This window comes from Suillus clintonianus (assembly GCF_016758775.1).
Source record: "Suillus clintonianus strain FC179 chromosome Unknown DEU56scaffold_70, whole genome shotgun sequence".
Lineage (NCBI taxonomy): Eukaryota > Fungi > Basidiomycota > Agaricomycetes > Boletales > Suillaceae > Suillus > Suillus clintonianus.
In genome coordinates, this window is record NW_024539294.1 from 97,485 (window position 1) to 125,391 (window position 27,907).

Below are 27,907 nucleotides of genomic sequence, written 5' to 3' on the forward strand. Positions count from 1 at the left end.
TGGTTCAACGTACTGACTCAGATGTTCGTCAGCGATTGACTGTCGATCCAAGCACTGGTAAGACCGCCGTAGGATAGTTGCTAAAGGATAGTTGCTGAAGAGATGCCGAACACAAATTATTCATCCGAGAAAATCTCCAGAATTATCCGGAAATCAGTCTATGATACATCTTGCTAACGCCACTTCGATTACAGTACTTCCAATCCACCTGTAAGCAACAATCAGCGCGAGAGTGTGACGACACATACTTGTACACCTCGATTAGCTAGCGCGTTGGCTATCAATGCAACGACGCTGGCCGGCTGAACTCTTGTAATGTTCCACGATTTTTCTGTCCAACTTCTCCCACTTCCCCAAACGATTCATGCTCTTAATATCCATGTCGATGATGGTGGCATCAAATGATCGTGCAGGACCAATCTGCGTCGTAGACAGAGGGTGTAGTCTGGGCCTGATAATAATGGAGCAATCTTTGAATGTTGCTGAAAGAAGGTATGCCATGAGGTAATGCCGGAGGTGTCCAGGACTTGGAGCTGTGTGATCCCACAAATGATAATCAGAATGATAGACTTTAACAAAGTCCTCCCATTCTTCCATGGAAGGATCAAGAACAGAGGACCCGAGGCCTTCACTTGGGAAATCTAGCGAGGTTTGTGTGTGCAACTTGGATAAACCCTCAATATCGAGGATGTCCAGTGTTCGTTGTAAGGTTGACAGGAGGGGAAGAATGGGACTGTCAACCAGTGCCTGTGCAAGAGCAGTTGTGAATGATTCTTGGAGGTTCTGGGCATCAGTCGATTCGTCCGCCGTGAAGAAGTGTGCCAACAATTTCATCGAGTGGTCCTGTCGAAATCTATGAGAAACCGTGTGGTCGTGATGTGCTGAAGACGTACATCGTCTGGTTTTGCCATTCTGCCCTCAACGAAGAACCGCAGGTTATTGAGAGACCCGCCGCTCTCGTACCACCCAGCCCATAAATCACCTAGGGCTTTTCTAACACGCATCTCATCGCGAGAGAAAAGGTCCAAGGGACAATATGTGGTATCGAAGTCCCCCTGTTTCACCATGAAACTCGTGTGCATACAAAATCTGCACGTTGCAGTCTTCAGAGCAACAGTCTCAGGCGAGAGATGACAATCTCTCGGTAAAAATCCCCATTTCGGCTGAGAAATAAGCAGTCAGACCCAGTTCTTCTCCCGATAAACTGGAGATCACCTTGATTTCTATCGCGATGGGCGTACCCCCAATGAGATCCGTGGCTAACACACCCTTTTTCCTGTGAACATCAATCTGATCCGTCTGCCTTCTCCCGGCTGGGCGGTCGGCATCGCGTAGGTCAATAAGCGACCTGAGCCACTCTTCATCGAGCACCACCACCACAAGGCTCGCTAGCAACTCAGAAGGGATGAGCTTTGAGATGATGTTATCTTGGAAGGCAATCATGGGGTCGTCTGGTTGTTCAGCGTTGGTATCGAGCAGTGTGTTGTCTAATGACCCACGAGCGACTTTGCGGAGGCGTAGAACGTGATCGGAAAATTGGACATTGCGAGGTCCTCGATACGAGAATACGATAGAGGCCCCTCCCTCAGAGATATATGTCCAATCCTCAGGTTTTGTTTCAGTGATCAATATCGGAGTCATTGCAGAGATGGGGCAAAGTCAGGTGTACTTGCCACTGATATGTAGACTCCGGGCCATGTGGCCGCAGCCAAGCTGTAGCGCAAAATACAACAACTACAAGCAACAAGCGCCAAACAAGCGCCCAGTGGGATAAACTCGGACTAAATACTCCGCACAGTGCTTTGGCCTTCTGCCACACCGTTTTTGTGGAACAATAGACGATGTGGTATCAACGCTGCCCTGACCACAATATTTATTGCCCTGCATGTCTGAAGTCTCTATTTTGCAACCTTCATTATTCCACACCAGTGCAACGTTGACTTCTCGTCGCTCGCAAGCTTCACGAAACATCTAACACCATCAGAATAAGAATGCGATACCCAACCCCCTCATCAACCAAGCCATCTGAAAGTTCACGGGCCACGAAACATCCTTCTCGGTCCCCGAAAGAAAATGCAGCGCCCTCCAAAGGTGTTCATGCACGCAAGCACGATCTCAAAGCTCTCAAGACTCGACGCGCTTCGCATTATGATCCTAAACCGGTCTGTGCTCCCTGGTGCCTTTCCGGTTCCTCCAAGCTCACTGACTGTCGTCTATAGCCACGTATCACAGTCCATGGGTTACCTGGTTATACTGGCGGCATCTTGCCACCCGATGCAGTAGACCCTCGCCCTCCCGCACTTCCCTTGGACGGTTTCGAATGTATTCGCACATTAGGTACACCATCACTATTTCAGCACAGAGAGTTAGATTGAGCTTATTCGATGTAGGCGACGGCGCTTATGGTCTCGTCCTACTCGTGCGAGCGTGCGATCGTCCAAACGTAACGAAACTGGAACGCCCAGGATCACTATTCGCCGTGAAAGTGCTCTCCAAAGAAAAGATGAAAATGATCGATCAAGCACGTACACCTCCACTACATCATCTGTCCGAACAATAACCCCCCATCCAGAAACACCCTGCGGATGCTAATGCCGAGAGGACGCACCTGTCTGAATTGCCCTGGAGTCCCTGGGTGAACGGTGTCGTAGGCGCCTTCAGAGACGAATTGAACCTTTACCTCATGCTGGAATTTATACCGAGCGGGTGTTTCTACGACGTGATCCAGACGCGTGGCCCTTTCGACGCTGCCACCGCCCGGTTCTACTTCGCCAACATCACAGCTGGGCTTTATTTCCTTCATGGAGAAGGAATTATTCATCGGGATCTCAAACCAGCAAACATCCTCGTTAGACCCGATGGGTATTTGACCATCGCAGATTTTGGATACGCCCGTTCAGCTGATGATGAAGGACAAATCACGGACTGGATGATGATCGGGACGCCACTTTACATGTCCCCTGAGGTCTTATGTTACCAACATATGACAGGACGAAGCGTCGACTGGTGGGCGGCAGGTGTCACGTTGTACGAAATGCTGACGAAGAGAACGGTCAGTACCATTGAATTCTAACCCATAACACGTTTCTCATATTTCCCTCGTTTCCTTCAGCCATTCTTCGGCACGAGCGAAAATAAAATATTCAAGAGGATCTCCTTGGGGAAGTACAAGTGGCCCAAGGGCCTCCGCGTGGGCGCATCTCTCAAGTCCATCGTCAAAGGACTCTTGAACACGACGGCCGAGCATCGTCTGGGTGTGATTGATTCCGTTCTCGAGCACCCATGGCTCAACAACATCGATTGGGATAAAATGGAGGCCGGGCGCTACATGGTATGTCCCCTTGTGTAACCAAACGAGATTGCTATGTCTGACAGATGGATGGTATAGGCCCCTTGGGTTCCTGAGGTGCCTGCACCTACTCAGACATGGTTAAATAAAGGCCTTCCGCCGCCGCATTACCTCCCTGGTCTCAAGGTTTGCGCACCGGCTGTGCACCGTGAGTGGGATGATCGTCAACCCAGGAAAAAATTGCCCATCTAGTTGACTCCAACTGCCATGACTTTTCTATTATTACTTATTGCACACCAATGACTCGCCTGTACCGCTTCCACTACTGTACTGATCCAGAAACTTCACAAATAAAACTTATTTTTCACTTCACATGTGCCGAACGTAGCCATCGAGTCATCTGGGTGTGGTCTGGGGGCAGCCAACCGGCACTTCAACGCAAGTGACCTCAAGGCTGTTTCAGATGCCAACGGAAGCATCAACCACGAAACGTGTATTATGACAATGATCTGAAAATATACCTCATTATACAGACTCGACATCCAAAATTGCAAGTCCCCGTGGATCAATCGTATCGTATGGAAGTAACGAAAGTGGTGGAAGAAACGTGGGGGTTCAGAGGAAGGGATACAATACGCTATAAGTCAAAATCCGACCTCTGGAGGTTATTGAACGTCTTTCGCAGGAACAGGAGCTGATGGGTCGCAGAATGAGCTGTTTTGCGTAGGTGCGTCGAGATATATCGTTCCATCGCTGCCAGCTTTCGTATCTCGGGCCGCTTCTGCCAGAGTAGAATCGCCCTCCGCGACAGCACCAGTCGTCTCATCCTCGCTCTTACCCCATGACAAGCTAGACATACTCAGCACCCCATAACTGCCTCCGCTCGCAGAAGCATCTGATCTCTCGCTCATCCTGCTAGGCACACGGCCTACGTCCTCTTTCCCACTCGGCACGCTCCCCATAGCACTCATGCGTCCGTCAGATCGAAGACTCCCTCGACTGGGCACACGCAAGCTTTCAGGGCGCTTTAAAATCGCATCGGCCAGTATACTATTTTGCCATGCGTCCTCTTGGTCTTCCTCTACTTCGCTGATGCTCATGTCTTCGCTATTATTCTCCTGAGCAGACGAAGACTCTGAACCACGGCGGCGTCGCCTTCCGCGCGATGGCGATGACCCCGCCGAGGAAGACGTATCAGGGGTATATTGGCCTTTTCCTCCGCCATTCCTCACACTGCTTCCCGGACTCATTGTCATTCTCAGACCAGTATAAAACAAGGGTGACACTCCTGCACCTCCGTAAGCAACCGGAAACCCGGGGTATGGGTGGTAGGATGATGCAAGGAGTGCCTGGACGTGTGCGGGAGGATTGTGAGAGAGATTTTGGGGAAGGCCGTTGTGAGAGAGATTGGGACTCTGAGGATGCAGGCGTGAGGATGGAGACGTGGGTGAGGAGAAGGATGATGAGGGAGATTGGGCTTGAGCCTGGGATTGCAAAGTCGCAAGGACAGAATATGCTGCCTGGAGCTGCTGCATGAGATGATGGGCTTGGGCTTGTAGCTGAGGGACATGGTCAGTGAAATTATAATAACGAAGACTACCATACGACAGAACGAACACTCACCTCGCCTTCTCTCCTCCTCCAAGCCATCGTATCCTCATTCCATCGCCACTTTAGCTCTTCATTTTCCTTCACCACGCGTTCAGCCTCTGCGCGAGCCTTCTCTTCTCGTAGTCTCGCAGCCTCAAGTGCACCACGCATGGACGCGAGCTGTGTTTGAGCACTCAAGGGGCCAGTAGGCGAGCATATATGTCCAGTATGAATAGTTACTCCTGGTGGGGGCGTTGAGCCCCGCGAAGCAGTTGGTATTGAGGGACCTGCGGCTTTCTTTCCATTCATGATGGGGCTTTCAATTGTGCTCGAGTGGGTATGTGTGTGATCATTAGGAGACGCTTGAAGTGGATTCAAAGTTGGGAATGTAATATGTGGAAGTGTTGGTGCAGGAGCAAGTTGTGGGGAGCCGGAGGGAGATGATGACGGTTCATTACTGGATCCCAGATTTATGTGTAACGGGGAACTGGATACGGATGCAGAGTTGGGTAACGTAATTCGGGCGGGAGGAACGCAGTGAGAGGCTGATGACGATGCCAAGGGGGTGTTGTGCGAGATAGAGGCTGAAATAGCGCAACTCCCATTGGACTTGTCAGTTCCACGTTGCTTGGCCATCAATCGTGGAGGCATGGTGTGAGCGCCTGTCCTGTATGCCTGTGATTGTCCATCCCAATCCAACGCGTGGGTAGATGTAGATACGTGGAGTGGCATGGACTGAGATTGAGGGCACGAAGTGAATGAAGATGAGTGTTCACGGCTATCATTGTCTTCTGTGGAGGTGGATGGGGAAGATGATCCTGGTATGGAGGGAGCGGGATCGTCGTGACAGGGGCTGCCAGCATGTTGTATGTTGTCAGCGGTGTCATGAGGATGCATGTGCTCAGAGCGTGAAGTACGCATGGTGGAGTTATGGGATGTGACGTGACGCGAAACCGATGCTGGCTCAGAACTGGATGCTGACATGCAAGTAGGTAGCAAATGGTCCTCGTGGGATTCAACCGCTGGCGGTGATTCTACGCCCAAATGGGATTCCAGATTCTCTTCAAGGTGATCTGGAGTTGGTGAAGGTAAACGAGAAGTGGATGGCGCGACTGGCGCGATATTATTGTTGTTTGTGGTCGACTTGGACTCTGTCTCGAACGCCGGAGAATCACTACCGCTGTTATCTTGGTGAGCGGATGTTCTGGGCTGGTTGGCCTTGGATGAGACCTTTGTCTTCTTCCCGCCCTTGAGAAGCTCCTTAAAAGGGACTTTTCCTCTCCTGCGTCGCTCCTTGGACCGAGAGGCTTTCTGGTCTGCGTCGGCCGATGTGGATGCTTCCGGGGTGCTCGGTTGTTCTGGTTCGGTCATATCGTACTCACCAGGAGTGTTACTGGCAATATGAAAGGTGGAGAGAGCGGCGGTGATTATGGATTGAGCAGAATGAGCTTGCTGTGGGTCGGGTCCGTGGTTGTTCACGGGAATCTCCACGTGCTTTGCCCGCCAGAGGAGGATGGAGGCAACAGCGAGGGCGAGAGAAGAGAAAGTGAGCAGAACGATGCGGGCGTTGTCCTCAGCTAGCAGCCAGGTCTGTGCGTGCTCTCGCTCACCATCGTCCATAACGACAACGAACGAACAGAACACAAAGTAATCGACCATAAACAATTTCACATTTTCAGTCTCCGATTACGGTATTCTATATATAAATACACCCCCTCTTTTTATTTATCTCACCTGGATACTTGCTCTGCCTGAGTGCAGCAGTGCCCAACAGTGCTTGCATACTTATCCATCGACATCCGCACTATCATCGCACACGGTAAGAAAGCAAGTCCGGAAATCGCACGGTGATTGTGCAGGAGATCTCTAAACTTCTTATGGAAACTATGCGGAACTCTAAAACTTAAAGCTTAACCACCTTCTTCAGGTCAGGTCAAAAGAGAAGCATGATAATGGCCCTGGAAGGGAAATACCGTCGAACAGCTGGTTGTTCATGTCCGATTGTTCATGCTTTACCTGGCATATCACATCGATACATCCAGCGGAAACGTCCAACGACCAAGCACATGCGGAGCGGAAACGACCCTGCACACGGCCCTGTTGCTTTCACCTCATGTCCAAGGTTGGCCGCATCAGCAATAAGAACCGATCTGATAACCTCTGTCGTCATGAAGCAATGCCCCCCTCATGTTTGTCTTGACTGTGAATCGCGATGCCGCTATCACCCCACCTTTTCAAGCATGAGGTTATCACGTGTTAAGAACGACCGGTTCCGGTGTTCTCTCTTGATATCGACCTCTCAAACTACCTCTCGTGAGTCGATTACTTTATCGGTTGTCTGCATCGTGCAGACGGGGATTACTGAACATGAACAACCCGAGGTTTGTAGGTGTGGTAGTTGAGCTATGATGACTTGATGATTGATGTAGAGCAATCTAAGACTGCGCGACTCACCGACTGAACCTAGTAGCCCAAGTTACTAAATCGTTTCGTGTCTTTAATGCGGACAGAGTCCCGCGGAACAGTTATAATTGCGACTTACATTGGTCGTGGTATCTCATGGCCACAAGCTATATTCCGTGATTTTTCGCGACCGGCCTCAGTAGGCGTTACGTACAGCGGCCATGAACATTCCCGCTAAGGTAGAACGCAACGCTAAAAGTTTCTCAGGTCGTGACGATCCTGAATGCGGGGCGACCACAACGTGCGTAATTTTTGAGGGTGGCATCGAGGAAAAACTCACTGAATGCCTCATTGGCAATATTGCATAAGTACCACATTGGCCGAGCATGGAGATCGCTTTGCAATGGAAGCTGAAATGGAAGTCCCATCGGGCGGGTCAGTTTACTCGCCGATGATAATGTTTGTTGCTGTTTGCAGGGATTTACAACCTCCTCACGCTGGCTAGCACCCTTTAGAACCCACTGTCTGGTTGGTTTAGGCGAGAGGATGTTGAACGTCTCACACAACCTTCGTGATACACTGCCTGCAGGATTTATGGATGGCATCTTGTTCCAAGTTCCTGCGGGTTAGTGTACGGGCGAGGCATCCAAATTTATTACTAACTGATTTTGACTAGATGCCTAGATCACAGCTGGTCTCATACAGGTAGGCGCCATTTCATCGTCGTCAACGTTCCCTTCGTTGAATATTACTTGTCTCTCTCACAGTAACTTGATTGCAAGCCGGCGTCGTTGGTGTACACGATGACTTGATGTATATTCACAGCTCGAGTCAGGCAAGTAGTGTGTCTGAGTTGAAAATTGGTGAATGGATGCCGAGAATTTGCTAGGGCGTGGTGGTGTGCGCTCATGCGCCGCTCGGCCGCTCATCTTACGCTAGGGGTAGCTTCAAGGGACACGTGGATATGGATGAACAGGCATCTTGTTGATCTTGCAGCAGGAGAATCGGATTGCAAATAATGACAGTCGACCTTTCAGGATGTGATCAATAAGACATGGGATGCATGAGCAAAAAAACAGTGACAATAAGTACAAAGCAAGGTTTGGTAACACTTATAATTCAAGCCAGGGCGTCTAAATCATTGCTGCGAGTTCATATTATTGCGATGGGATGTTTAGTGTGACGAAGAACCTGATGGCGCGTCTGTCTGTTCCTTCTGAGCTTGTTGCGCCAGTAATCGCCTGGGGATAAATGATTAATCAAAGGTATTGACTACAAAGATAAAGACGCACTGTCTGGCGGCCAAAATCATCTGTGCTTTCCTCTCCTGCAAACTGGCCTCGCGCTTCTCCGATGTGCTCTCCCAGTTGGCTTTGCCGAAGGCAAGATCATCTTCCGGTGAGAAGCTGGGAGATACCACTCTGTCTTGTAGCTTGTAACGAGATATGAGGTTCTCCTTCGGGGTTGGTGCTAAACCTGTCGTCTGCCCTTGGGGAGTAACTTGCCGAGCTTGTGGGGGAGCCTCTGTGCGAGGATAAATAGTGTAATATGCTGGAGGGGGCTATAAAAGAGAATGTGTTTGAATGCAAGGAATTGTCAACAGGTGAGATATTTACACACCGCATCAAGATATCCACGCTCCAATATTTTATTCGAGGTGATCTCGACACTCCCTGTCCTCAGCAAGTCATAACGGATATTATCTCTGTAACAATGATATTTGAAATCTGCGTTTCACAAGCACGAGCATGAACATACTGTGGTATAGTTGGAAACATGGCATATATCTGGTCGACCTGCGGGGAGGGATTCAGCATAATGACTCGGCATAAAAGGTTCCAGATCAACCATTTCCTGTGTCACATTCTTTGGCCTGAATCCAAGAGCTGAAGACGCCGACCTCCTACCGGAAGAGTCGCTGGCTGCCGTAGGAATTTGTTAGAAGTGTAAATATTAGTAGAATCGATGAAACTTACATGAAGTTGCCCATCGGAAGATGATGACAATGACTGCAAAAGCAACGATAGCGTTTACGACCTCGCCCATTGAGAAAAACCACGGATGATGCTGGCGAGAATATTTGAAACGGATTGAAGGCTTGCGCTGTCAGTGGCAGTGTTCGTTTTACCATCGGAATCCGGGTAGAACCCGGACCGAAAGAAGTGAAATTGACGCGGCACCGTGAGAAATTCTAGGTTTTCATGTCGCTCGAACTGAATTCAATTCCACACACTTTGAATATCCCAAACGGTTGGACGGTTAAATGCATCAGCACGGTTAAATGCATCAGCATGTGAGTGTCCGTCTGCGTACAGGCCCCTAGACCGCTTCTCACCATATTTACAGTGCTTGTGCTCTGTGTCCGCACTACTAGTATCACACGGTGCATCTTAGTACTTTCGTCCAGCATTGTTGTGTTGTTTCTAATTCATTGACCTAATGTTGGTTTTCAGACGCACTGTCAAGTGTTGTCTCGCTAAATGTCAAGCCTCGACCTGACATTGTCAAGTCCGATACAATCTCTATACTCATGTACTACCATGTGAAGCCCCAACCATGTCATCTCTAGCCCCATTCAGGCTGGGTCAAGCACCACTCATACCACGACAGGTTATCCCAAACATCTTCAAATGTCAACCTTCACACTTGCCTGTGCCGTGTTAATGCTGCATCACATGCGCGTCACGCCGCGTGAAACCCCAGCATGTTTGACAGCGCAGCCACTTATTCAGCGATAAATCTGATGCTACATCTCCAGAGTCTGCAGACGAGTTATCAGAAGTTGTAACTCCTTCTCTGCCGGCTGAAGAATGCGCACCCGTTAAGTGTCGGCGTGCTACACAGACTCGGAGGGTCCAGAAAAGAAAATAGTCATTGGCTGATGTAGCCAGTAGTACATGTACATGTCCCCATGGCGAATAAAATAACAATTGAGGAATGGTCATGAACTTGATGTGGGAGAACTTCCATGTAGGAACGACTGCATTGGCGCGTCAAGGCTCGTCAATGCTGCATCACGACCGCGGCAGGTTGCGGCAGGACCACGTCAAAATAGCAACGCCCGGACCGAATTAATGGTCGTACCTTTATGTGCGTGTTATCACAAGCATCAAATCAGGTCAAGTACTGTCAAGTACTTGGTACTTGGTACTTAAAGGCTGACTCAAGGTCAAGGTTAACTGCACATAGTCCGTCTCCTAATCTTTACGATGTCCGAGTCGAGAGCACACCGTCGTATCGCGCTCCTCTTATGCGACATACCCGCTGATCCGGTTCGGGAATTGCATGGGGACTACACAAGGATTTTCGGAACCTTGCTACAAGAATCACTTAAGCCCATCAACGAGACTCGTTCACCTGGTTCGTTGTACATTTATAAATGAATCCGCGGTGAGGCTCAATCTCACGTCACTGATCCAGGTTCACAAACAACATTCACACTTGAGCCTTTCGACGTACGAGCGCAGGTTTACCCTGAAGATGATGAATACGATGCAATGCTACTTACCGGTTCTGGTGCGTGGACACATTTACATGTGCATGCATGAGCATAATTTTTGTTCCCCACCATGCGCAGCATCTACCGCCCACGAATATGACCAACCAGGTAGAGAATGGATTAAAAGGTTGATTGAGTACGTGAGGGTTGTCGCGACAGAGAAACCGCGGATAAAGATTTTTGGTGTGTGAACACATTTTATAAAAGGTCTACAGGTACTAACAGTCGTCTAACAGGCATATGCTTCGGACATCAGATTATCGCGCTTGCTATGGGTGGGACGTGTGTTCGCAACACGCGTTTCGAAGTTTCTGCGACAAAGCTCCAATTGACTGAACTTGGAAAGAAAGTATACGGCGTCGAATCTGGCATTTTGGTTAGATTTCCCTACTTTTCATTGCTATCGTACTCATTCTTTCTTTCTAAATTCTCAAGAACATTTATGTAATGAATCGTGACCACGTTCCCAATGAGCCGCCATCATTCCATGTTCTTTCTTCATCTAATCTATCGCCAAATCATGGGATGGTCCTCTTTTCTCAATCAGAGTCCTCAGAGGATGTATCGCACTCGAATTTCCGGCTCACCGACATTCATATTCTCACCAGTCAAGGCCACCCCGAATTCACAGAGTCCATAATGCATCAACTTCTCGGGTGGCGGCGAGAGCTTCTTGGTCCCGAACTTTACAATGACGGCGAGAGTCGTGTAGGTAATCAGGTCGACGGGGTCGCAATCATTGGAAAGGCCATATGGGGTGTTATGGGGGTAGAATGACGCATTTCTATTGACGTTTATCTCCGGGCTATCAGGTGTAACATAATCCTCTCAAGAGAACTTATCTGTTCAGACAAGTTGTTATTCAGCGAGCTCGCGTATAGTCTTTGAGATGTCATACCTACTCGTCACACATACGGCGCACCAGCGGAGGCAATATGGCATGCTACTTGCTCAGACGCATGTGCTACTACTGCTTTGTTCTTTTCAGGTGAGTTGACGACCGACATCTATTTACCTCTATTGTCTCCGACTTTTTTTTGCACATCCTCGAAGAGATAATTCTACGGTCTTTTCTGATCTCTTGGATGTAACCCAACATTGTCTCAGAGGACCCGTCCGAGTGCCCACGGTTGTACTCATCGCGGCACTGTTCGCCGATCTATCCTCACAGTTGTGACGTTCTGCTCGGGAGCGAATTGAGAACCGACACCTATCAAGTATGTTACGGCTACCCGGCGCTTTCCGAAACAAATGTATAAAGTACTTTGCAGAGATCGGGGATAGAGGTGAGTATTTGTCTTCCCGCTTAAGTAGGAGTCGGTGATCTTATCGGCTAATAGCTGTCCCCCACGATGCGTGAGCTGAGGACACATTGTCGTATCGCACTTCTCGTATGCGATGTACCTGTGGATGCGATTCGGGAAAAACATGGAGACTATACAAGAATTTTCGGAACCTTGCTAGAAGAATCACTCCAGCCCATAAATCACACTCGTTCAGCTGGTTCGTTGTCCATTTCTCAAAGGACTCCGCAGGCTCATTTTCAGCTGACACAGACTCACAAGCGACCTTCACGCTTGAGCCTTTCGACGTGTACGCACAGATTTACCCTAGGGATGATGAATACGATGCAATGATAATTACTGAGGCTGGTGCGTTGACATCATTTTGATGTATATGTAGGTATTTTAATTTTGCCCCTCATGCGCAGCTGCCACCGCCTACGAATATGACCAGCCAGGTAAGGAGTGGATTAAAAAACTGATCGAGTACGTGAGATATGTCGCCACAGAGACATCACGGATAAAGATTTTCGGTCAGTGGATATATTTTATGATGTCTTCAAGCCTTGATTCCAGGTTCAACAGGTGTATGCTTCGGACATCAGGTCATCGCACTTGCCATGGGCGGGACATGTGTTCGTAACACGCGTGAAGTTTCCGCAACGAAGTTGCGACTAAATGAGCTCGGAAAGAGAGTGTACGGGGTCGAATCTGGCGTTTTGGTTGGATTTTTTCAGTTTCCATTGCTATCATGCTCATACTCTAATAAGAACCTTCATTTGATGAATCGGGACCACGTTCCCGCCGAACCACCATCATTTCATATCATTGTTTCGTCTGCACATTCACCAAATCATGGGATGGTCCGCTTTTCCCAGTCAGAATCCTCAGGGGATGCACCGCCCTTGAATTTCCGCCTGACTGATATTCATATTCTGACCAGCCAAGGTCACCCTGAATTTACGGAGTCCATTATGCGTATGCTCCTCAGCGCGCGGCGAGAACTCCTGGGCACTGAAGTTGTTGATGACGGTCTGAGTCGTGCCGGCGATCAGAACGATGGGGTTGCGGTGGTCGGAAAGGCAATATGGGGTATGTTGGGAGTAGAATGAGCAATGTATTTCGGAACCATATGTATCAAGAGAACTTAATTAACCAGTGTCGTAGGTCAGGATGCTTTGTAACTTAGGTATGGAAAGCCAGACAGCCGCGCTCCTGTAGTCAGCGTCACGTGTCCACAAGAGGTAACAGGACTTCGTACACCTTTGAGTCATCAAGTGAATCGGATTTCTGCTACCAAAACTTTGGATTTACGGTGTTCGTTATTCAAGAATCGAACGCGTGGGTCAAGCTAGGTAACTTAGTGCTCGTGTGGCGTGCATTTGTGGCCGTGGTCCGACCTGAAATCTTTCCATCATGACTTCCCACACATATGATATATCCGATAAGTCCAGACTACTTATCCATCTCATCTTCAATCAAGAGAGTCACGGTGGACCACGAAATGAAGCCCAATACAGTGTTCCTGTCTCTTGCTGAAGAACTCCAGGTTTTCATACTGAGCTTTCTTCCTTACCGAGATATCCTTCATTGCACATCTGTGAGTGGCGGTCTTTGACTCATGTTATTGTTGTCTTATACTGACGATTTTCTTGCAGATATGCAAGGCCCTTCGCCAGACATATGTGTCCTCCTCCGAGCTTCAGTACATAGTTGAACTCGGCGGCCAACATTTGCTCCCTGTACCCAACACGGACAACCACACACCTATTTCCCAGCGTCTACGACTCTTGAGGAATAAAGCTCACGCATGGTTCAAGGCTGACGTCGACTCTTTCGAACCATTCCCTATACCGTATAAACTGTACACTACGGGTATGATCATCGCTAGTGGGCATGTCTATTTCTGGGACAAAGACGACGATACTGCCAGGATCATTCCGCTTCTTCCGAAGCCCCCACAACAAACATTCCAGCGCTACTGGTCTCCAGGAACGTTGTGTTCAGTCCCCCACTCAACCAACATCGCTGTGTTCATGGACCCAGCACAAAATTTGATCGCCGTCGCGTATATTGTTGATCACAAGACAACTTTTATTGACCTTAAAGCATTGAGTGTCGATGGTGTTCACCCCCGCGCTGCTGGACAAACAATGTTTCTGTCTGGGCTGCCCGGACACGATGACTCGGAAATCCGCACGAAAACCGTCGAGCTCAAAGGGTTGGGGAGGCATATCGCTTTGGAGCGTTGTTTGTCCGTTGAACAAGGGACTTCGTCAAACGACATGTGGCAGTTACAGATTTGGGACTGGCAACATTCAACGACACCCAACGTGAGCTTTGATCAGACGGTTGAAGACTTGTCAGCTGATTTCCAAGTTAGAGCGTCCTTAGCGGCTTAACAGATCCCGAATACGGCACCACATTCGATTTTTGTTTCCTCGGAGATAATAGGTTGCTCGTTTTGACCAACGATTTGAAGATCTATTCCATCGAGGATATGTCCCAGACGCCACAATTGCTGGCGTGTTTCCTGTTACCCATCCCATTGGATGGCACACGGTTTTATCTTCCGCTTGATCAGATCCAAGCCCAACAATCTATGTACACTTCTGACCCTGCACATCGCATACTATGTATCGTCGCGGGCTATCCCACTTCTCATGTCTTCATCATTTCCACAAAGGTTTTCTTCGACCTTAACGGAATAGCAGCAACAACACCAATACCATGGGAGAATTGGGGCCCCTCAAATACTCGTGTTTTCAACCAATCAGAGTTCTGCGCCATTTGCGGCAATCGAGTTTTGCAGAGATTTTGTGTCCGCGAGGAGTACAAATTACATGTGATGGATTTCAGTCCGCTAGCTGTGACGAACAGGCGGGGTCTGGGACGAGTGGTGAAAGAGCCATCTACGATATACATCAGTGGCTACACTTACACGCCAGGGGACAGCTTGACAACATTCCTGCCTTATGTCGAGGTCGTATTGGACAGAACCTTCCAAGATGATGTGCCTGATATATGGATAGATGAAGATAGAATGTATTTATTCGATTCTGAAGAACAGACCATGGAAGGTACTAGCACGCTCAGGGTTGTCGCCGTCTAGAACTTAGGCTATCAGGTAGTTACTTATGAAGATATATCGAGGCTGGCTTACTGATCAATGTACTGGGTCTCGACTTTCGAGCATGTGTTCACCATAGTGTCTTCGAACGTTGCAACTCGAAGGAGTTCGTGGCCAAAAGCATGTAAAGTTTGAACCTGATTGATCTGATGATCACTGATCAGTACTATCAGTACTCGGTACTCTCGATGAGGACTTATCGATTATCGATTATCCATGATGACTTTTTGTGGTGTGATATGATACAGTGTGTGGGTAACGAAGACTCGACTGAAAACATGAGGAGATATAGGATGTTGTGTGTAGTCGCGCTACGGGTTATCATCCCTCCAAACGCATGCCCCTGCCCTTCTAACCAAGTGATACCCAATGGTCCTATATAAACTTCTCTAAGGTTGTTTCAGCATTCGGACGCCACATCAACGTTCAACACCCAGAGTTACAAGTGTTCCAACGTACGCCTTTGCTGAAACTTATGATACGCACACGTCTGAGCGAGTGGTACGAGAAAAACACAACAACACTAAGGTATCATTACTGCCAGTAGATGGAGAGTCCCTTCCAATAAGTCTTACCGTAGGGTGTGCACGATACATGAACATGGCTCTCATCAGGTCTTAAACACTACAATAAGGATCAGGAGTATTAGTATGAGAAGCGCAATCGTGACTGTAGAGCCTGAACCAAAGAAATGAGCAAATTGGACGTCCGGAGGTCATCAACGATGGGAGTTACCGTTTCGTTTCGCGCCTTGAGCGACACGTTCAAGTCTGCGCCTCGCATTCGACATGCGGGCACCGGTGCCATCGAGCTCGCTGTCCAGGGCATCAAGGAGCCCTGTATGTACCTCCAGTTCGTCGCCTATCTGGAGCGAAATGTGATGCTGTCGACCAATTGAAGAAGAAAGGTGGTCAAGGTGAGCATCTTGCGCTAGCGAATCGAACGTTAGAAATCACAAATGAGGGTTTGACTGTGCGCTTACCATCTATCATCTGTCTCTGTTGCAGCAAAATGCCATTTTCATCTGTGTCCGGTGAGGGATCGTCAGTGTATGGTTCGTATGCTGTCTCAGGACTGGGAACACGTTCAGCTACAGGTGGGGGTGACGGCGGCATCGGAGGGGGTATGCTGGCATGAGATTTGAGTACACATTTGCGGTCACAGAAGGCACAACATACGGATGCAGTCCAGCCTTCTCCGCCTCTTCTTCCCCAAACATACCGCGCAGCCGTTCGTAGTGTGCTCTAAGACTTTCTGCAGCTTCATCATCGGAAGCGGTGCGGAGGATTATGATACCATCCCTAATCTTATGTAAATTAGTCGATATTGGTTGCAGATGTAGAGTGGGATGGGAAGCCTGGAGGCGCTGTCGTTCGAGCAGGAGAGAAAGTGTTGAGGTAGCAAGAGATGTTAGCTTCGCAGCAGACATTGTTTGTGTACAGATGTGGGACTCCGAGGCCCCTCAAGCGGAGTGGATGAACGGGAGCTGAGAAGGAAGAAAAGCTTTGAAGGTGCTCTCTGAGAGTCTGAGAGCTGTCGACATTAAAGTTTCGCAGCCCTAAGGACAACTTGGGCTATAGCCCGCAGGCAGTCACATGTCCTATCACGTGAACAAAAACGCGACCTCACCTCGCTTCACGGAGTAAACAGATACGCAAGTGACATGAAAGCTGATGCATGATACCTTGATAAAGCCCCGATATTTGCAGGAAGCACAGGCATGAGAGTATGTAGCATTGTAGTAGTCGAATAGCATCTTATCTTATCTTATCTTATCTGATCAGCATCTACTGTAATAATCAGGTGACGCTAGGCATTTCAAGTTCCAACCTCTACTTACAACCCCCAGCACGAAAGAGAGCTTGACTCACAATCTTCATGTCGGATCAGTCTCTGCCTCCCGGTGCTCTGGAAGCATTACAACGCCCTTCGAATGCCGGAAACCGCTCCACAGTTCGCAAACTCTCTGATTTTGATCAAGGCGTACTGGCGGTTTCTGTATCACATCATAAGGATCTAGGAGAATTGACACACAAATTCGACCTTCTCTGTCCCCGTAGCGGGTGCGGTAGCGTAATATTGAAAGCGGGCATCGGCCGATGGGTGGAGAGTGAAAGTGTTGAGGTCTGACTCGTTTCTGATTAATCCATACCATCAACATAACTCAGCGATGTCGTTAGCTTGATATCACAGAGAAGTCTCTTCACCCAGACCTGCAAGCACTGCCAGCTCCACCTGCGACTACCCAGTGGTGGTTGGTGACTCCCAATGTCATGGATTTTGAAAACATTGGTTTTACGAGGCCTGTCCAGCAAGACGGTCAGTATAACACTGGTGTCTTATTCATCTTCCCTAATAACGGAACGCCGCAGTTGCAGCGAAAAAGCTCAAGTTTCTGATTTGCGCAGAGTGCGACCTTGGTCCATTGGGGTGGTGCGAAGAAGGGGGTAAAGAGTTTTGGCTAGCTTGTTCGCGGGTGGGATATCGCTGAGACATCTTCTGTCACGTTACCACCAAGTACAAGTCCAATTATTATCCCCGTCAGGCTAGGCGCTCGGCGACACTTTGTTCGCTTCATTGGAGCTGAGGTTGTAAGGCTCTCACTTCGCTTAATCAGCGACCGGCTGCACAGTATCAATAGTATTGGGTTTCAACTACCTTTTTGCAACTATCCTGCAGTGCATTCGGGAGGGTTTAAATAACGAATTAGCATACGGGAAGCATTAAGACATGGTGAGTGTGTATTGAGCATAGAAAGAAAAGTACAGGGCATTGCCTCCAGGAAATACCAGGACTTAAACGAATGTAGTGAGGCAGCCATTCAAGTGAGTTTGGTTCTGTAAATAGGAAGGTGGATGAAAATGAGAATGAGGTGATCCGAAAACAAGGTGACTTGTTGCAGGGATGACCAAGGACAAGAGCAAGCGACAACATAAATGACAATGGTATTTCCGAGGTTTGTGGAAGGAAACAGTGTGAATTTGGTAGATGAAACGACCGATCAAAAGGAAAGACAACAGGGAAAACGGAAGGGAAGACAGAAGGGAGAATGGCTGAAGCCCTGAATTTTCAGGACGTTGAATGGCTCACAAGCTGCATATGTCAAGGCATCTGCATTGAGATTGCAAATTGAGGTGTGAATGCCTCAGGAGATGCAATGCGTTGCCACAAACCCACAGCCTACATGGACATGGACATAAACAATCTTTCCTTCAAAGTCACGAGACGCCACTTTACCTTTGCTCGCCTAGTACCTGCAGTGCACGCAGACTCCCTTCCGTTCCACACCTTCAGTCGCTCGGGTCGATATTCTATCATTACACATCCACATATATCAGAATGGGTTCTCCGACGCCCTCAATCTCGGGAATGACGCATTTGAGATCAAATGCCTTTGCGAGCACAATTTTGAAGATCTTTTGTACGTTTATTGACGCAGATGTCGAGCAGAAAACCAAGGAAGCATGCATCGCGCGAGCAAATCGTTTTGCCTAATGAAATCTGTTACGGGATCACATCATCTAAATGATCTGAAGACGTACTTGCTTGGTAATCTCCTCCTGTTCGTCTCTTGGGAACGTCGCGAACGTATCAAATTTTGTGCCAATGAGAAATGGTATAGCAGTCTAGTACCAGAAATAAGCAATGTCGTCGAACAATATTCGATGAAATATGAACAAACTTTGTTAAATCCTCGAGCCTGGCGATACCACTCTTTCACCGAATTGAGCGTTGACTTTCGAGAAAGGTCGAACATGAATAGAATCGCCACTGCATCGTTACAGACAAGCGGCAGCATGTTGACAAACTCTCGCTGACCACCCAAATCCCATATTGAGAACGTGATGGTGGTGCGCCGAACAGAGATCGTTTTCTCCATGAAATTGACACCTGCGGCCCAACTCATCAGGATGGCAAAGCGCAATTGGAGAGATAACATGTCCTCACCTAGTGTCTGGATATAATCCTCATCAAAGCTGCCTTCTACATACTTGACCATGAGGCTGGTCTTGCCTATCTGTGAATCTCCAACCATCCCGACTTTGATGACTACGCTGTTCTTCTCTTCGTTGTTCTCCAGCATTGGATGCGGGTTCTGACCACTAGGGCCAGCGATTGAAGATGAAGATGCAGAACTTGTATGTGGGGACATCGTTGATCAATGTAGAGTGGTATCCAGCAAGAGGAAATAAATTTTGAAACTGCGGTGACAATGAAATCAATAGGTAACAGGGTATCGAGGTGGGAGACTGTAAGATGAATCAAAGGAATTTGAAGACTGATAGAAAAGAAAGACGTGTTCTGTCGTGCGTTGGTGAGATGTTCGATAAGTGCCTCCAGTGATAATTGCTAGCTCACGCTCAGTACTGTACACTGAGACGCGAGCGACTCGACTTGTTGCGTAGTCGCCCGTCAGCACCCAACGCAGAGAACAGAGAGAATGTGGAAAGTTGGAGGAAGGTAACGTGCAGTTGGGTTTGCTGGCGCTTGACCTCGTTTGACAGCCGCGGCTGTGTAGTCTGTTTTCAAACAATGATATCAACAAACAGCGGTTAGCACTCTGGTTGGTGTTTGGCGTTCCCTAGCCAGACCAATCGAAGGATATGGTATCAAGGTCGGCGCTCGACTTATAATGTCTCGCTGATCACAAGTTGGAGTCCAGTTGGAACGTCTTCGGAGTGGTACTACAACTTGGGTACAACAGTCCTGGCAGCACAGAAGTGCATATCATCATTATTTGTCCTACGATCAGCATTAATACTATAGCCTAGGGTTGGTTCAATTTTCTTGTTTCTGGTGCGGTCGTCAGATACTGATATGATTAAGATGCACTTCTCTGTTGAACAACTTTTCTAGCCAATTTCTACTGGCAGAGTACGTTCTCAGTCTTGACTTCCGCCACAAATATGCTCACCTGTTATCGACTGCTTTAATGTTCCAATCAGATGCAGCATCGTGGAGAGCTGCTGTCCCCGTCGCCTTATAACACTGCGCAAAGAGCGAGAATGTTTATTCAGGTCATTGTTTCTCCTTAATTTCAATCAAAGGACTGGGATGCGTTCCCCAATACCTTTGAACACGAAAGCTACTGAACTAATGCCACCACTGCATTTCGATTTCATTCCGCTGGCGAACATTGTCTCATCTCTCCGCAACGATATTTCATGCACAACCCCGGCTCTCAACGCAGCCACAGACGACTGCCCTATGCTGTCGAAGATGATGAGCGAATTCGCAACATTGATCAGTGGGCAGTTAATGAATATTATTTTACCTTATCTATCGCTTTCTGATAGATGTATATCCCCGCACCGTCCCAGCCGGCTCAGTGAACAGCGAGCTTGTTTTATCTACGCCATGGCTATGACAATGGCCACAAACTCGTCATCTGAGCGGCCGATCAGCTTGAAAAATCATCAACTGGGAGTGGTCAAACGTTGTAGGGATATAATTCGCATTCGCTGCGCCTGTGATGTTATTGTCACTCGCATCTGATCAAGGTGATAGCCAGCTATTGCAGGATGGAGAAATTATGGAAATATTCGAGCCGATTGGGTAGGCAGATATGGCCACGTTCCACCACCGAGTTTCATTCGTCCTTGGAATGGGTGACCGTCCTCTCACGGCGCGTGCAAGCCACGCATGAAAAGACTTTACCAGCTGCTAGAGAACGAAAGTTGAGAGTGGGAGACACGGCGTTTGGGGGTGTCTCAAATCGGTTCTTCAGGTGAAGTAGCTGAGATCTCCACCCCTAGATTGTATATCATACCTGCTGGTGACGGTGCTCAATTTTTGTTCAAGTGAAATCGTCATCTTGCTTCATGAATCGTGGCTCCGCGGCGAGACAAAGAAGACCGCATCGATGCTGCATGTCTCGCACAGATGCAAATAAAAAGGGGATGAGTTGGCATCACACGGGCCCGCGATCCATATCAGTACTTCTGATCGCAATAACGGACACTACCAATTGCAATTGGACTTCCGCCGTCGACGGAATGAAATATTCCGACCCATCTATAAATTTCAAGTCATGATCGCCGCGGGGTCCGCTTGGCATGCCAGGCGAACTTGCAAATCGTCTATTTTACGACCTCATGGACTTCAAAGTTTCACAATATTTAGAAACTGAGAGAATTCTGAAGAGCATGTAACCATTGGGGTGGAGATTGTGATTGGTCTCTCTATTTAAATGTACATACGTATATTAATACGATGTGCATGTGCATAACTAAGTATAAGTATATGTGCCCTCAACATATCACGTATGTAATTGCGTTGATCTGCTGAAACGATTGACACGATACTATGAAATGCGCGGGAGCTAATTCAGCATATTGATCACGGGTGAAAGTGAACTTCGGAAAATGCTCTACCAACTGCCGCAAGCACACAGTCGGCGCTTCCCAAGTTGCAGGGGGGCGTTGTTTTATGAGACTAGTTACTTCCCGCCGTAGTACCAACCCGAATGATACATGTTTGTCGCGTGAATGCAAGGCGTTTCACAGTCCATGCTACAGCGTCAGACAGCGATGATAGTAATAAAAAATACAGTCAGTGAGCTAAACATATCGTGAGCTGTCCATGGCCTTTGAGACGAGCACTATAGACAGCAAAGCCTGCATTACACAAAGGATGATTGATATACCGTTAACTCTCACTGATTTGAAAGAAAACGTAGGTGCGACAAATTTAGCAGACCAAACGAAGGCGAAAACGACAAGTGCATGCGAATGTATAAATACACAAAGCGGACTAAGACGAAAAAAAATCCGAAAATCTTTCAAGAGCACGCCAGCGTACGGCGAAAAATAAATAATCAGTGCGAGAGCTTAACCCATCACGTGTCCGTAGTTGACGCTCTCGCTGAGGTGCTCATTGGCGGGATTGTATGTGAATCCCTTAAACTGCTCTTGCACGGTAGACGAAAGAGCGGAGTCCTCAACAACGGAGTCTTGAGGATCCTCATTCGTGAAGTCGGGGTCGAAATTAGCCACGTCGAGTACGGATTCCTGGAAGAATATTTTGCATTGGTAAAACAAAGAGAAAATGACCGTGGTCACTCACAACGCTTGGCTTGAATGGTGGTTGAATTTTTTTGTGGAGGAGCCTAGCGCGATTCATGAGTGACGCACAGAGAGTCTAAGAGTATGATACGTGCCTGTTCCAGTCCACATATTTGGCAAAGAAAGGGTGACGCTTAATCTCCTCACCACCATTTGCTCCCAGACGTCGGGCAGGATCACGCTGAAGAAGCCCGATCATGACGCTCCTAGCCTCTGATGGCATATCCGAGGGGAATTGGAGTGGGTCACTGAGGATGCGTTGATACATCATATTTACATTCTCGTCATAGAAAGGGGGTAGTCCCGTCTGTGAGTTTGACTAAGTTATGGAGAGAAGCAATTATTTTGAAAGAACGCACCATCATTTCGTAGAGCAGGACACCGAGCGTCCACCAGTCAACTGTTTTCGTGTACCCCTGGCTCTCAAGTAGCTCTGGAGCAATGTACTCCGGTGTACCACAGAATGCTATAGCGACAGTTTACATCTTTTCATTAACATAAAAGTTATTCTCACTGTTTGTTTTCTCAGTCTCTGACATGTTGAGCTTACAAAGACCTGTCCGGATGTCAATCAACGCATCAGCCACCAGATTGTAATGCACCAACCAAAATCACAGAGAGCAATATGACCCGTGTAATCGAGCAGTATATTTTCAGGCTTCAGGTCGCTATGGGACCGTTAGCAAGAGGGCACAGGTATCCGCATTTAGAACGCACCGGTAAACTACATTAAATCCGTGCAAATGCTCGAGCGCACATAGAAGTTCTGCGGCGTAAAATCGGCTGCGATCCTGATCAAATTTGCCTTCCCTCTGCAGATGATAAAAGAGTTCGCCGCCATTTACTGCGCAGAAATGAGCTACTACCAACCTAGCAAAGGTAAAGTACTCACCGAATGACATTACGAGGTATAACTTGTCAGGATTTTGGAAAGAAAATTTGAGCGGAACGATAAATGGGTTGTTGACCAGTGCCAGGACCGTCCGCTCAGCCAATATGTGTGTAATTTCGCCGGGGCGTGATGCGATATGGGCTTTTCGAATAGTTTTGAGAGCATATATCCGCTGCGTATCCTTTTTGCGCACTTGCATCACTTTACCAAAGCTCCCTTTACCAATAACTTTCAACAAATCGAATGCATCGATAGTCAAAGACTCGTTCCTTATTGGCCTGTAGTCGATCTTGAGGTGAAACGAGCCAGTACCAGCGGTGGCAATGTACCATTGATCTGAAGCATGCTGAATGCAAAGTGTGGCAATCAGGGGAGAGTACGGGCTCAAGAAAGTGGACTTACATGACCATCAAGTGTAGGAGTAAGATCTACACGGGCCATGAGCAGGTCGTTACCCATATCTTCTTGACTGTGCACCGCAGCGGCTGTCCGAAGGTATGCTGAGACTGATATTGTCGATGTGCGAGACACATCACTACACAGACAATCAGAGATGCCCGAGGGATCACACATAGACCACGCACAAGTCTGCCCGGTACGACCACACAGGGTTGTCCAGATCTCCGCCCATGGCGTCTACCAGAACTTGATTGTTGTCGAACTCGAGGACGACATATGGAAGCCACCATAATCGCCTCCTCTGCATGCTTTCGCGGTTGCTGGTCGACCTTCGTGCGGGCGGATTGTCGAGCGCTTTTTGAATGACCTCTGGGACATGGACGCCAGGTGCTAAGGAGAGACCGCGTCCTATATATGACGTCAGAATAGTGCAGTTCCAAGGCTGGACAGTGAACTTACCGGAGAAGATACGAATCGTGAGCATACCAGATCGAAGATGAGCTTGCTGGTCGAGAGCACCAGGAGGCTTGGGAGTTGTGGGCCGCGACGGTATCGGCGTGACTGATCGTGAGACGACGCCATTTTCTTTGGTGTCCTTGGACTCTGTGTGGTCATCAGAACATGAGATCTCATGGAAAACATTGACCGGTGATGTGGATGGGAGAGATCAGTAAAGGGGTCCGGCGCGGATGGACTTACTTTTGGAAGTGCCTAGTTTCCAGGACATGTTGGATGTAAGTAAACAAGGTTGAATAAAGAGAGAGCTATTTGGCCTGTGAGAAGGGTGTAGTGTGGGCGGTGATGCCGGTCTGGCAGCAACTCGTAGCCTATGAGTACTTGTATGGTTAAAGATAAGATGTCATACATAAGCAGAACAGCCTTGCAATGTGCTAGGCCTGATCAATAATCAATGACTTTCTGCATCTCTACAACTTTGTTCGTTCTCTGTACGTATATATGGTCGCCGTTGGATATCTGCCGTCACAGCATTCACAATATTAATACTGTTTCTTCTCATGACCTCTGCTTAACACTGGTTTGGGCAGCCACTGCCCGACATCCACTATATTTTGATCATCATAACGATGCCCCACGCTGTTAAGATGGTTTTTAGAGGTATGATCATCAGATAACAAACATAAGTACTCTATAGTGTCTACACGCAACGAGTCTTCTGAAAGTAAGACGGCTTTAGCCCAAAGCCTTCTTCGTCGTCCCAAATTTGCTCGCTCTCATTTGCTGTATGAGACGACTCGAGGGTGTCTGATGATGAGATCCGTCCATCAACAGATGAGCCATGACGTTTCGAGTCCCTGCTGTATCGCCGGCCATCAAGCCGTCGTGAAACAAGGTTCTAATGATAAATAGCGTCAAGTTTCTGCAGATGTGCCACATTGAAGGTTCTGACCTCACTCAGCGGGGACTCTGCAGGAGTCCTGAATGGAGGGTCCTTTCGACTCTGCTGTAGCCTAGCCATCCGATGTCCACTGAGATCCTGCTTAAGCATGTCGAATCCATCAATGATATCCGCCATGTCGACGCCCCGCTCCAATAGCCCGACAGCACTCGTGCACTCAGCCTGAAACATGTGTAATGCTTGAGCGTTAATGTTCCTGGTGACGTTCTGAGAAGATACGGGTCAGACGGGAACAGTGATTCCTTTCCACACGTACATACTTTTGATCGAATGAATGGGTCTACGACAGAAATTGGATAACGTTCTAACATTGACATCGAATCCACATCGGGACCAAGAACCGCCGACCAACTATTGTGGAGTTCAGATCGAAGGCGTCGGGAGACGTGGTCAGATTGCGCAGCTCCTTCAAAATGCGGAATGCGGGGGAAAACGCCTCCACGCTTGATGTCAATTACATGACGCGAAAATTGAAAATGAGCCCAAAACCTGAGAAGTGATGAAGTCTCAGTCACAAGATAGAAGCCTTTCCAACTGTCCTTCACCTGAACCATTCCTCTACGAGGTTGTCCACTGCATCCATGCGTGGTGTTGCCCACGCTGTGGGCTTGCGATATCGTGTATCACAAGGTATCCGCTTGGATGAGTTTGTTGGCCGCATCCATAATAGATCCTCATTGGATCCCATTGGCTGAAAGCCAACTTGAAGTCTCGGAGCCAAGCCCCTGGTCTCTTAGACATTAAGGTTCCAATGATCCAGTCAAAGCAATACAGATCGTACCTGGAGCCATGCAATCGTCATAAGCACCAAGGCATAGGAATTGAAAGTTTGGAGTGCTCCAGAGGCAGAGGGTTGATTGAGGGCCCTTGGACGAGCCCATTTTTTAATGGCAGATACTAAATAACGAAGGCTGGGTACGACATCACAATATGTCTTGATAAGGTCAGTGTTCATCAACCCCAGCCTCTCGTTCACATTTATGTCGATGTGAAGCCCAGATGAAGGATCGGTGAATTTAACTAGAAATCGAGAGCGAGGGTGAGGAGCCCGAAACAACCCTCCCAAATTCGCGGTGACGAACCAATGGGAACCCGGGCCCAGGGAATTGCCTCAACGTCAGTGAAGCCTGCATATCGCATTGTCAAAGCAAGCTTTCTGCCGTTTGATCAGTTGTTGACGTTGGCTCATGACATGTAGCAATGTTACCTAGTATGGTAGATGACTTCTAAGTGTTAGGGTTATTGATACCTCAGTTATGCAAATGGAACATACGAGGTAGATGCTCCATGTCCATTTCCGGAGAAAAACCTTGTGGCCACTTGGAATCCTGCCAGCAATATTAATCAACAAGAACACGACAGTGTCTGTTGACTCACAAGCACAACAAGATCCAAGTCTCCATCTCCTGTTGTTGACAGATCTTGCATTGGCATATACACCGAACTTCCATAGGGCTGCACGTCATATCTTGTTCCATATTTGTATTGGATGATATTTCTAACATAGCGAATTAATCGGTGTCTCGTATTGATTCTCTCGCCATTCCGACTTGGACGAGTGTCGTAGTTAGTGTCAATCTGTGGGAACTCTAACGACAAAATAAATGGTAAAAAAAAACGGCGAGCTCGCTAGACATACCAATTTTAATATTGTCGGCATGACTGGCCTATCATGAATAGCAGGAAGTCAGCCGATGAAGATGCAGATTCGAAAGGAAGACAAATTACATTTTTGGGGTTGCAATTGACCGTCCTATCATTAGGCAGCGCATGTGCCGCACTTGTGTGCACACCACGTGAAAACTGGCCCGCACTGCATGGTCGACTGTGTGTCAAGGGCTTGAGACTAGTAAGGATGTCACTGGAGTGACCTGTTACTTGATCGCTCGTGTTCGATTTCGCCTGCATATTTTCGTTCTCCAATAACCGAAACTTCTCAGGCTCTATACGTGCACGTTCTGCAGCTTGCTTTTGAAGACATATAAGACCTGTCCAATGGCTTGAACACTCATCACCGAACTGAAACAGATGCGCTCTAGTGGCATCCGCAGCACCCGTTGCACTGTTGGCTGTCTCTATTGCATCAGATTCCTTTAGACTTTGGCGAGTGTTCCCGGTCTTGGTGTCTGCCGCGCTTCGAAGTTGCTGGAAAGCGCTTGAGACGGTAGACGGCGGTCCGAATGTGGCCCACAATGGATCCCTGCAGACGATCCACCCTCGCGCCATCTTTGCGCGCCGGGGAATCCAATGCAAAGCGACACCGGATGAAAATGCAGCATGATTCTGTGATCGTAGTAAGGGAGTGAACAACAGAGATGATCAGTAGGCTCACAAGCGATATCACCTCCAAGATTCGGGATGATGTTGGAGAACGCCCTGTAGAATCCACAATGCGCAGAGCCGTAGAACAAGCGACTGGCCAGCGAGTGCTAGCATTGAGCATGAATGGCGGATGGTGAGCAATTAAGTACTTAATGAAGTCACAAAAACGTTCATATAAGAAAAAAGTTGCGTCAGGACCAAAAGTAATGCATTAAGAGGGAATCGAACCCCCGGCGGGTCGATGGCAACGACCCAGGTTACCACTACCCCATTAATGCGATGAAGCGACTACAGACCTATGTCGTCATACGTAATATGCAATATCTCAATATATGAACATCAACATTGGTGAAATATTTTCCGAACTAGACTGCGACGCAGCGTACAGCGCATAGCTAGTACTGCCATCCACAATCCCTTACCTGCTTGCTGTTGTGCGGACAGACCAGTCGCTGCGGGCGGCATTTCTTTCCGATGTGAATTTCGCTGTGAGCAGGTCCTCCTGCATTGCCAACTCTGGCCTGCGACCATAGCTCCAGTCAGGGCTACTAATGGCGTACGGATTGTATGCGGATTGCACTTTTAGAGTGAGTAAGTCTGAGTCGCAAATTTGACCATG

General features: G+C 48.2%; 12 protein-coding genes and 1 non-coding gene across 13 annotated transcripts; 5 read left to right on the top strand and 8 right to left on the bottom strand.

The window, feature by feature from the left end:
• Nucleotides 1–63: 63 nt before the first annotated feature.
• Nucleotides 64–1,756, bottom strand: DEU56DRAFT_891345 (inositol-pentakisphosphate 2-kinase). The gene is made up of 3 exons (XM_041356296.1): nucleotides 1,216–1,756; nucleotides 894–1,163; nucleotides 64–843 (listed from the first exon to the last, which is right to left on the bottom strand). Exons 1-3 carry the CDS (start codon nucleotides 1,639–1,641, stop codon nucleotides 262–264), a joined length of 1,278 nt encoding a protein of 425 aa, XP_041205469.1. The 5' UTR covers nucleotides 1,642–1,756; the 3' UTR covers nucleotides 64–261.
• A 19-nt stretch (nucleotides 1,757–1,775) lies between these two features.
• DEU56DRAFT_819722 (kinase-like domain-containing protein) lies at nucleotides 1,776–3,661 on the top strand. The gene is made up of 6 exons (XM_041354035.1): nucleotides 1,776–2,162; nucleotides 2,220–2,337; nucleotides 2,391–2,521; nucleotides 2,573–3,052; nucleotides 3,113–3,331; nucleotides 3,389–3,661. Exons 1-6 carry the CDS (start codon nucleotides 1,992–1,994, stop codon nucleotides 3,539–3,541), a joined length of 1,272 nt encoding a protein of 423 aa, XP_041205470.1. The 5' UTR covers nucleotides 1,776–1,991; the 3' UTR covers nucleotides 3,542–3,661.
• A 28-nt stretch (nucleotides 3,662–3,689) lies between these two features.
• On the bottom strand, nucleotides 3,690–6,542 carry DEU56DRAFT_819726 (uncharacterized protein). The gene is made up of 2 exons (XM_041354036.1): nucleotides 4,913–6,542; nucleotides 3,690–4,848 (listed from the first exon to the last, which is right to left on the bottom strand). Exons 1-2 carry the CDS (start codon nucleotides 6,536–6,538, stop codon nucleotides 3,955–3,957), a joined length of 2,520 nt encoding a protein of 839 aa, XP_041205471.1. The 5' UTR covers nucleotides 6,539–6,542; the 3' UTR covers nucleotides 3,690–3,954.
• Nucleotides 6,543–8,302: 1,760 nt separating this feature from the next.
• DEU56DRAFT_819749 (uncharacterized protein) lies at nucleotides 8,303–9,411 on the bottom strand. Its single transcript, XM_041354037.1, has 6 exons — nucleotides 9,259–9,411; nucleotides 9,131–9,204; nucleotides 9,041–9,078; nucleotides 8,903–8,987; nucleotides 8,575–8,843; nucleotides 8,303–8,523 (listed from the first exon to the last, which is right to left on the bottom strand). The coding sequence occupies exons 1-6, from the start codon at nucleotides 9,326–9,328 to the stop codon at nucleotides 8,457–8,459; spliced, it is 603 nt and encodes a 200-aa protein (XP_041205472.1). The 5' UTR covers nucleotides 9,329–9,411; the 3' UTR covers nucleotides 8,303–8,456.
• Nucleotides 9,412–10,491: 1,080 nt separating this feature from the next.
• DEU56DRAFT_915591 (class I glutamine amidotransferase-like protein) lies at nucleotides 10,492–11,558 on the top strand (the record flags this gene model as incomplete). The annotated part of the gene is made up of 5 exons (XM_041357760.1): nucleotides 10,492–10,642; nucleotides 10,703–10,798; nucleotides 10,860–10,964; nucleotides 11,018–11,157; nucleotides 11,217–11,558. 5 exons carry the CDS (start codon nucleotides 10,492–10,494, stop codon nucleotides 11,556–11,558), a joined length of 834 nt encoding a protein of 277 aa, XP_041205473.1.
• Nucleotides 11,559–11,846: 288 nt separating this feature from the next.
• Nucleotides 11,847–13,246, top strand: DEU56DRAFT_524958 (uncharacterized protein). Its single transcript, XM_041346632.1, has 4 exons — nucleotides 11,847–12,284; nucleotides 12,338–12,433; nucleotides 12,493–12,597; nucleotides 12,650–13,246. The coding sequence occupies exons 1-4, from the start codon at nucleotides 12,134–12,136 to the stop codon at nucleotides 13,174–13,176; spliced, it is 879 nt and encodes a 292-aa protein (XP_041205474.1). The 5' UTR covers nucleotides 11,847–12,133; the 3' UTR covers nucleotides 13,177–13,246.
• Nucleotide 13,247: 1 nt separating this feature from the next.
• Nucleotides 13,248–15,260, top strand: DEU56DRAFT_524701 (uncharacterized protein). Its single transcript, XM_041346629.1, has 3 exons — nucleotides 13,248–13,664; nucleotides 13,723–14,397; nucleotides 14,448–15,260. Exons 1-3 carry the CDS (start codon nucleotides 13,497–13,499, stop codon nucleotides 15,174–15,176), a joined length of 1,572 nt encoding a protein of 523 aa, XP_041205475.1. The 5' UTR covers nucleotides 13,248–13,496; the 3' UTR covers nucleotides 15,177–15,260.
• A 332-nt stretch (nucleotides 15,261–15,592) lies between these two features.
• On the bottom strand, nucleotides 15,593–16,786 carry DEU56DRAFT_524812 (uncharacterized protein). The gene is made up of 4 exons (XM_041346631.1): nucleotides 16,373–16,786; nucleotides 16,177–16,322; nucleotides 15,930–16,124; nucleotides 15,593–15,872 (listed from the first exon to the last, which is right to left on the bottom strand). The coding sequence occupies exons 1-4, from the start codon at nucleotides 16,621–16,623 to the stop codon at nucleotides 15,805–15,807; spliced, it is 660 nt and encodes a 219-aa protein (XP_041205476.1). The 5' UTR covers nucleotides 16,624–16,786; the 3' UTR covers nucleotides 15,593–15,804.
• A 233-nt stretch (nucleotides 16,787–17,019) lies between these two features.
• DEU56DRAFT_819786 (Mss4-like protein) lies at nucleotides 17,020–17,805 on the top strand. The gene is made up of 3 exons (XM_041354038.1): nucleotides 17,020–17,318; nucleotides 17,375–17,513; nucleotides 17,567–17,805. The coding sequence occupies exons 1-3, from the start codon at nucleotides 17,073–17,075 to the stop codon at nucleotides 17,683–17,685; spliced, it is 504 nt and encodes a 167-aa protein (XP_041205477.1). The 5' UTR covers nucleotides 17,020–17,072; the 3' UTR covers nucleotides 17,686–17,805.
• A 486-nt stretch (nucleotides 17,806–18,291) lies between these two features.
• Nucleotides 18,292–19,798, bottom strand: DEU56DRAFT_524783 (small GTPase). The gene is made up of 5 exons (XM_041346630.1): nucleotides 19,143–19,798; nucleotides 18,877–19,085; nucleotides 18,737–18,820; nucleotides 18,432–18,685; nucleotides 18,292–18,374 (listed from the first exon to the last, which is right to left on the bottom strand). The coding sequence occupies exons 1-4, from the start codon at nucleotides 19,345–19,347 to the stop codon at nucleotides 18,512–18,514; spliced, it is 672 nt and encodes a 223-aa protein (XP_041205478.1). The 5' UTR covers nucleotides 19,348–19,798; the 3' UTR covers nucleotides 18,292–18,374; nucleotides 18,432–18,511.
• A 1,915-nt stretch (nucleotides 19,799–21,713) lies between these two features.
• DEU56DRAFT_982645 (kinase-like domain-containing protein) lies at nucleotides 21,714–24,458 on the bottom strand. The gene is made up of 12 exons (XM_041359904.1): nucleotides 24,249–24,458; nucleotides 24,009–24,152; nucleotides 23,735–23,957; nucleotides 23,553–23,685; nucleotides 23,151–23,496; nucleotides 22,976–23,102; nucleotides 22,865–22,926; nucleotides 22,773–22,814; nucleotides 22,618–22,724; nucleotides 22,354–22,565; nucleotides 22,260–22,302; nucleotides 21,714–22,204 (listed from the first exon to the last, which is right to left on the bottom strand). The coding sequence occupies exons 1-12, from the start codon at nucleotides 24,274–24,276 to the stop codon at nucleotides 22,025–22,027; spliced, it is 1,647 nt and encodes a 548-aa protein (XP_041205479.1). The 5' UTR covers nucleotides 24,277–24,458; the 3' UTR covers nucleotides 21,714–22,024.
• A 424-nt stretch (nucleotides 24,459–24,882) lies between these two features.
• Nucleotides 24,883–27,556, bottom strand: DEU56DRAFT_819796 (uncharacterized protein). Its single transcript, XM_041354039.1, has 11 exons — nucleotides 27,299–27,556; nucleotides 26,695–27,249; nucleotides 26,606–26,633; nucleotides 26,344–26,555; nucleotides 26,240–26,294; nucleotides 26,174–26,189; nucleotides 26,049–26,122; nucleotides 25,748–25,986; nucleotides 25,512–25,696; nucleotides 25,227–25,455; nucleotides 24,883–25,173 (listed from the first exon to the last, which is right to left on the bottom strand). The coding sequence occupies exons 1-11, from the start codon at nucleotides 27,407–27,409 to the stop codon at nucleotides 24,904–24,906; spliced, it is 1,974 nt and encodes a 657-aa protein (XP_041205480.1). The 5' UTR covers nucleotides 27,410–27,556; the 3' UTR covers nucleotides 24,883–24,903.
• Nucleotides 27,496–27,566, bottom strand: DEU56DRAFT_t89. The gene has a single exon. It is a non-coding gene; the product is annotated as a tRNA-Gly (tRNA).
• Between the last annotated feature and the right edge of the window lie 341 nt (nucleotides 27,567–27,907).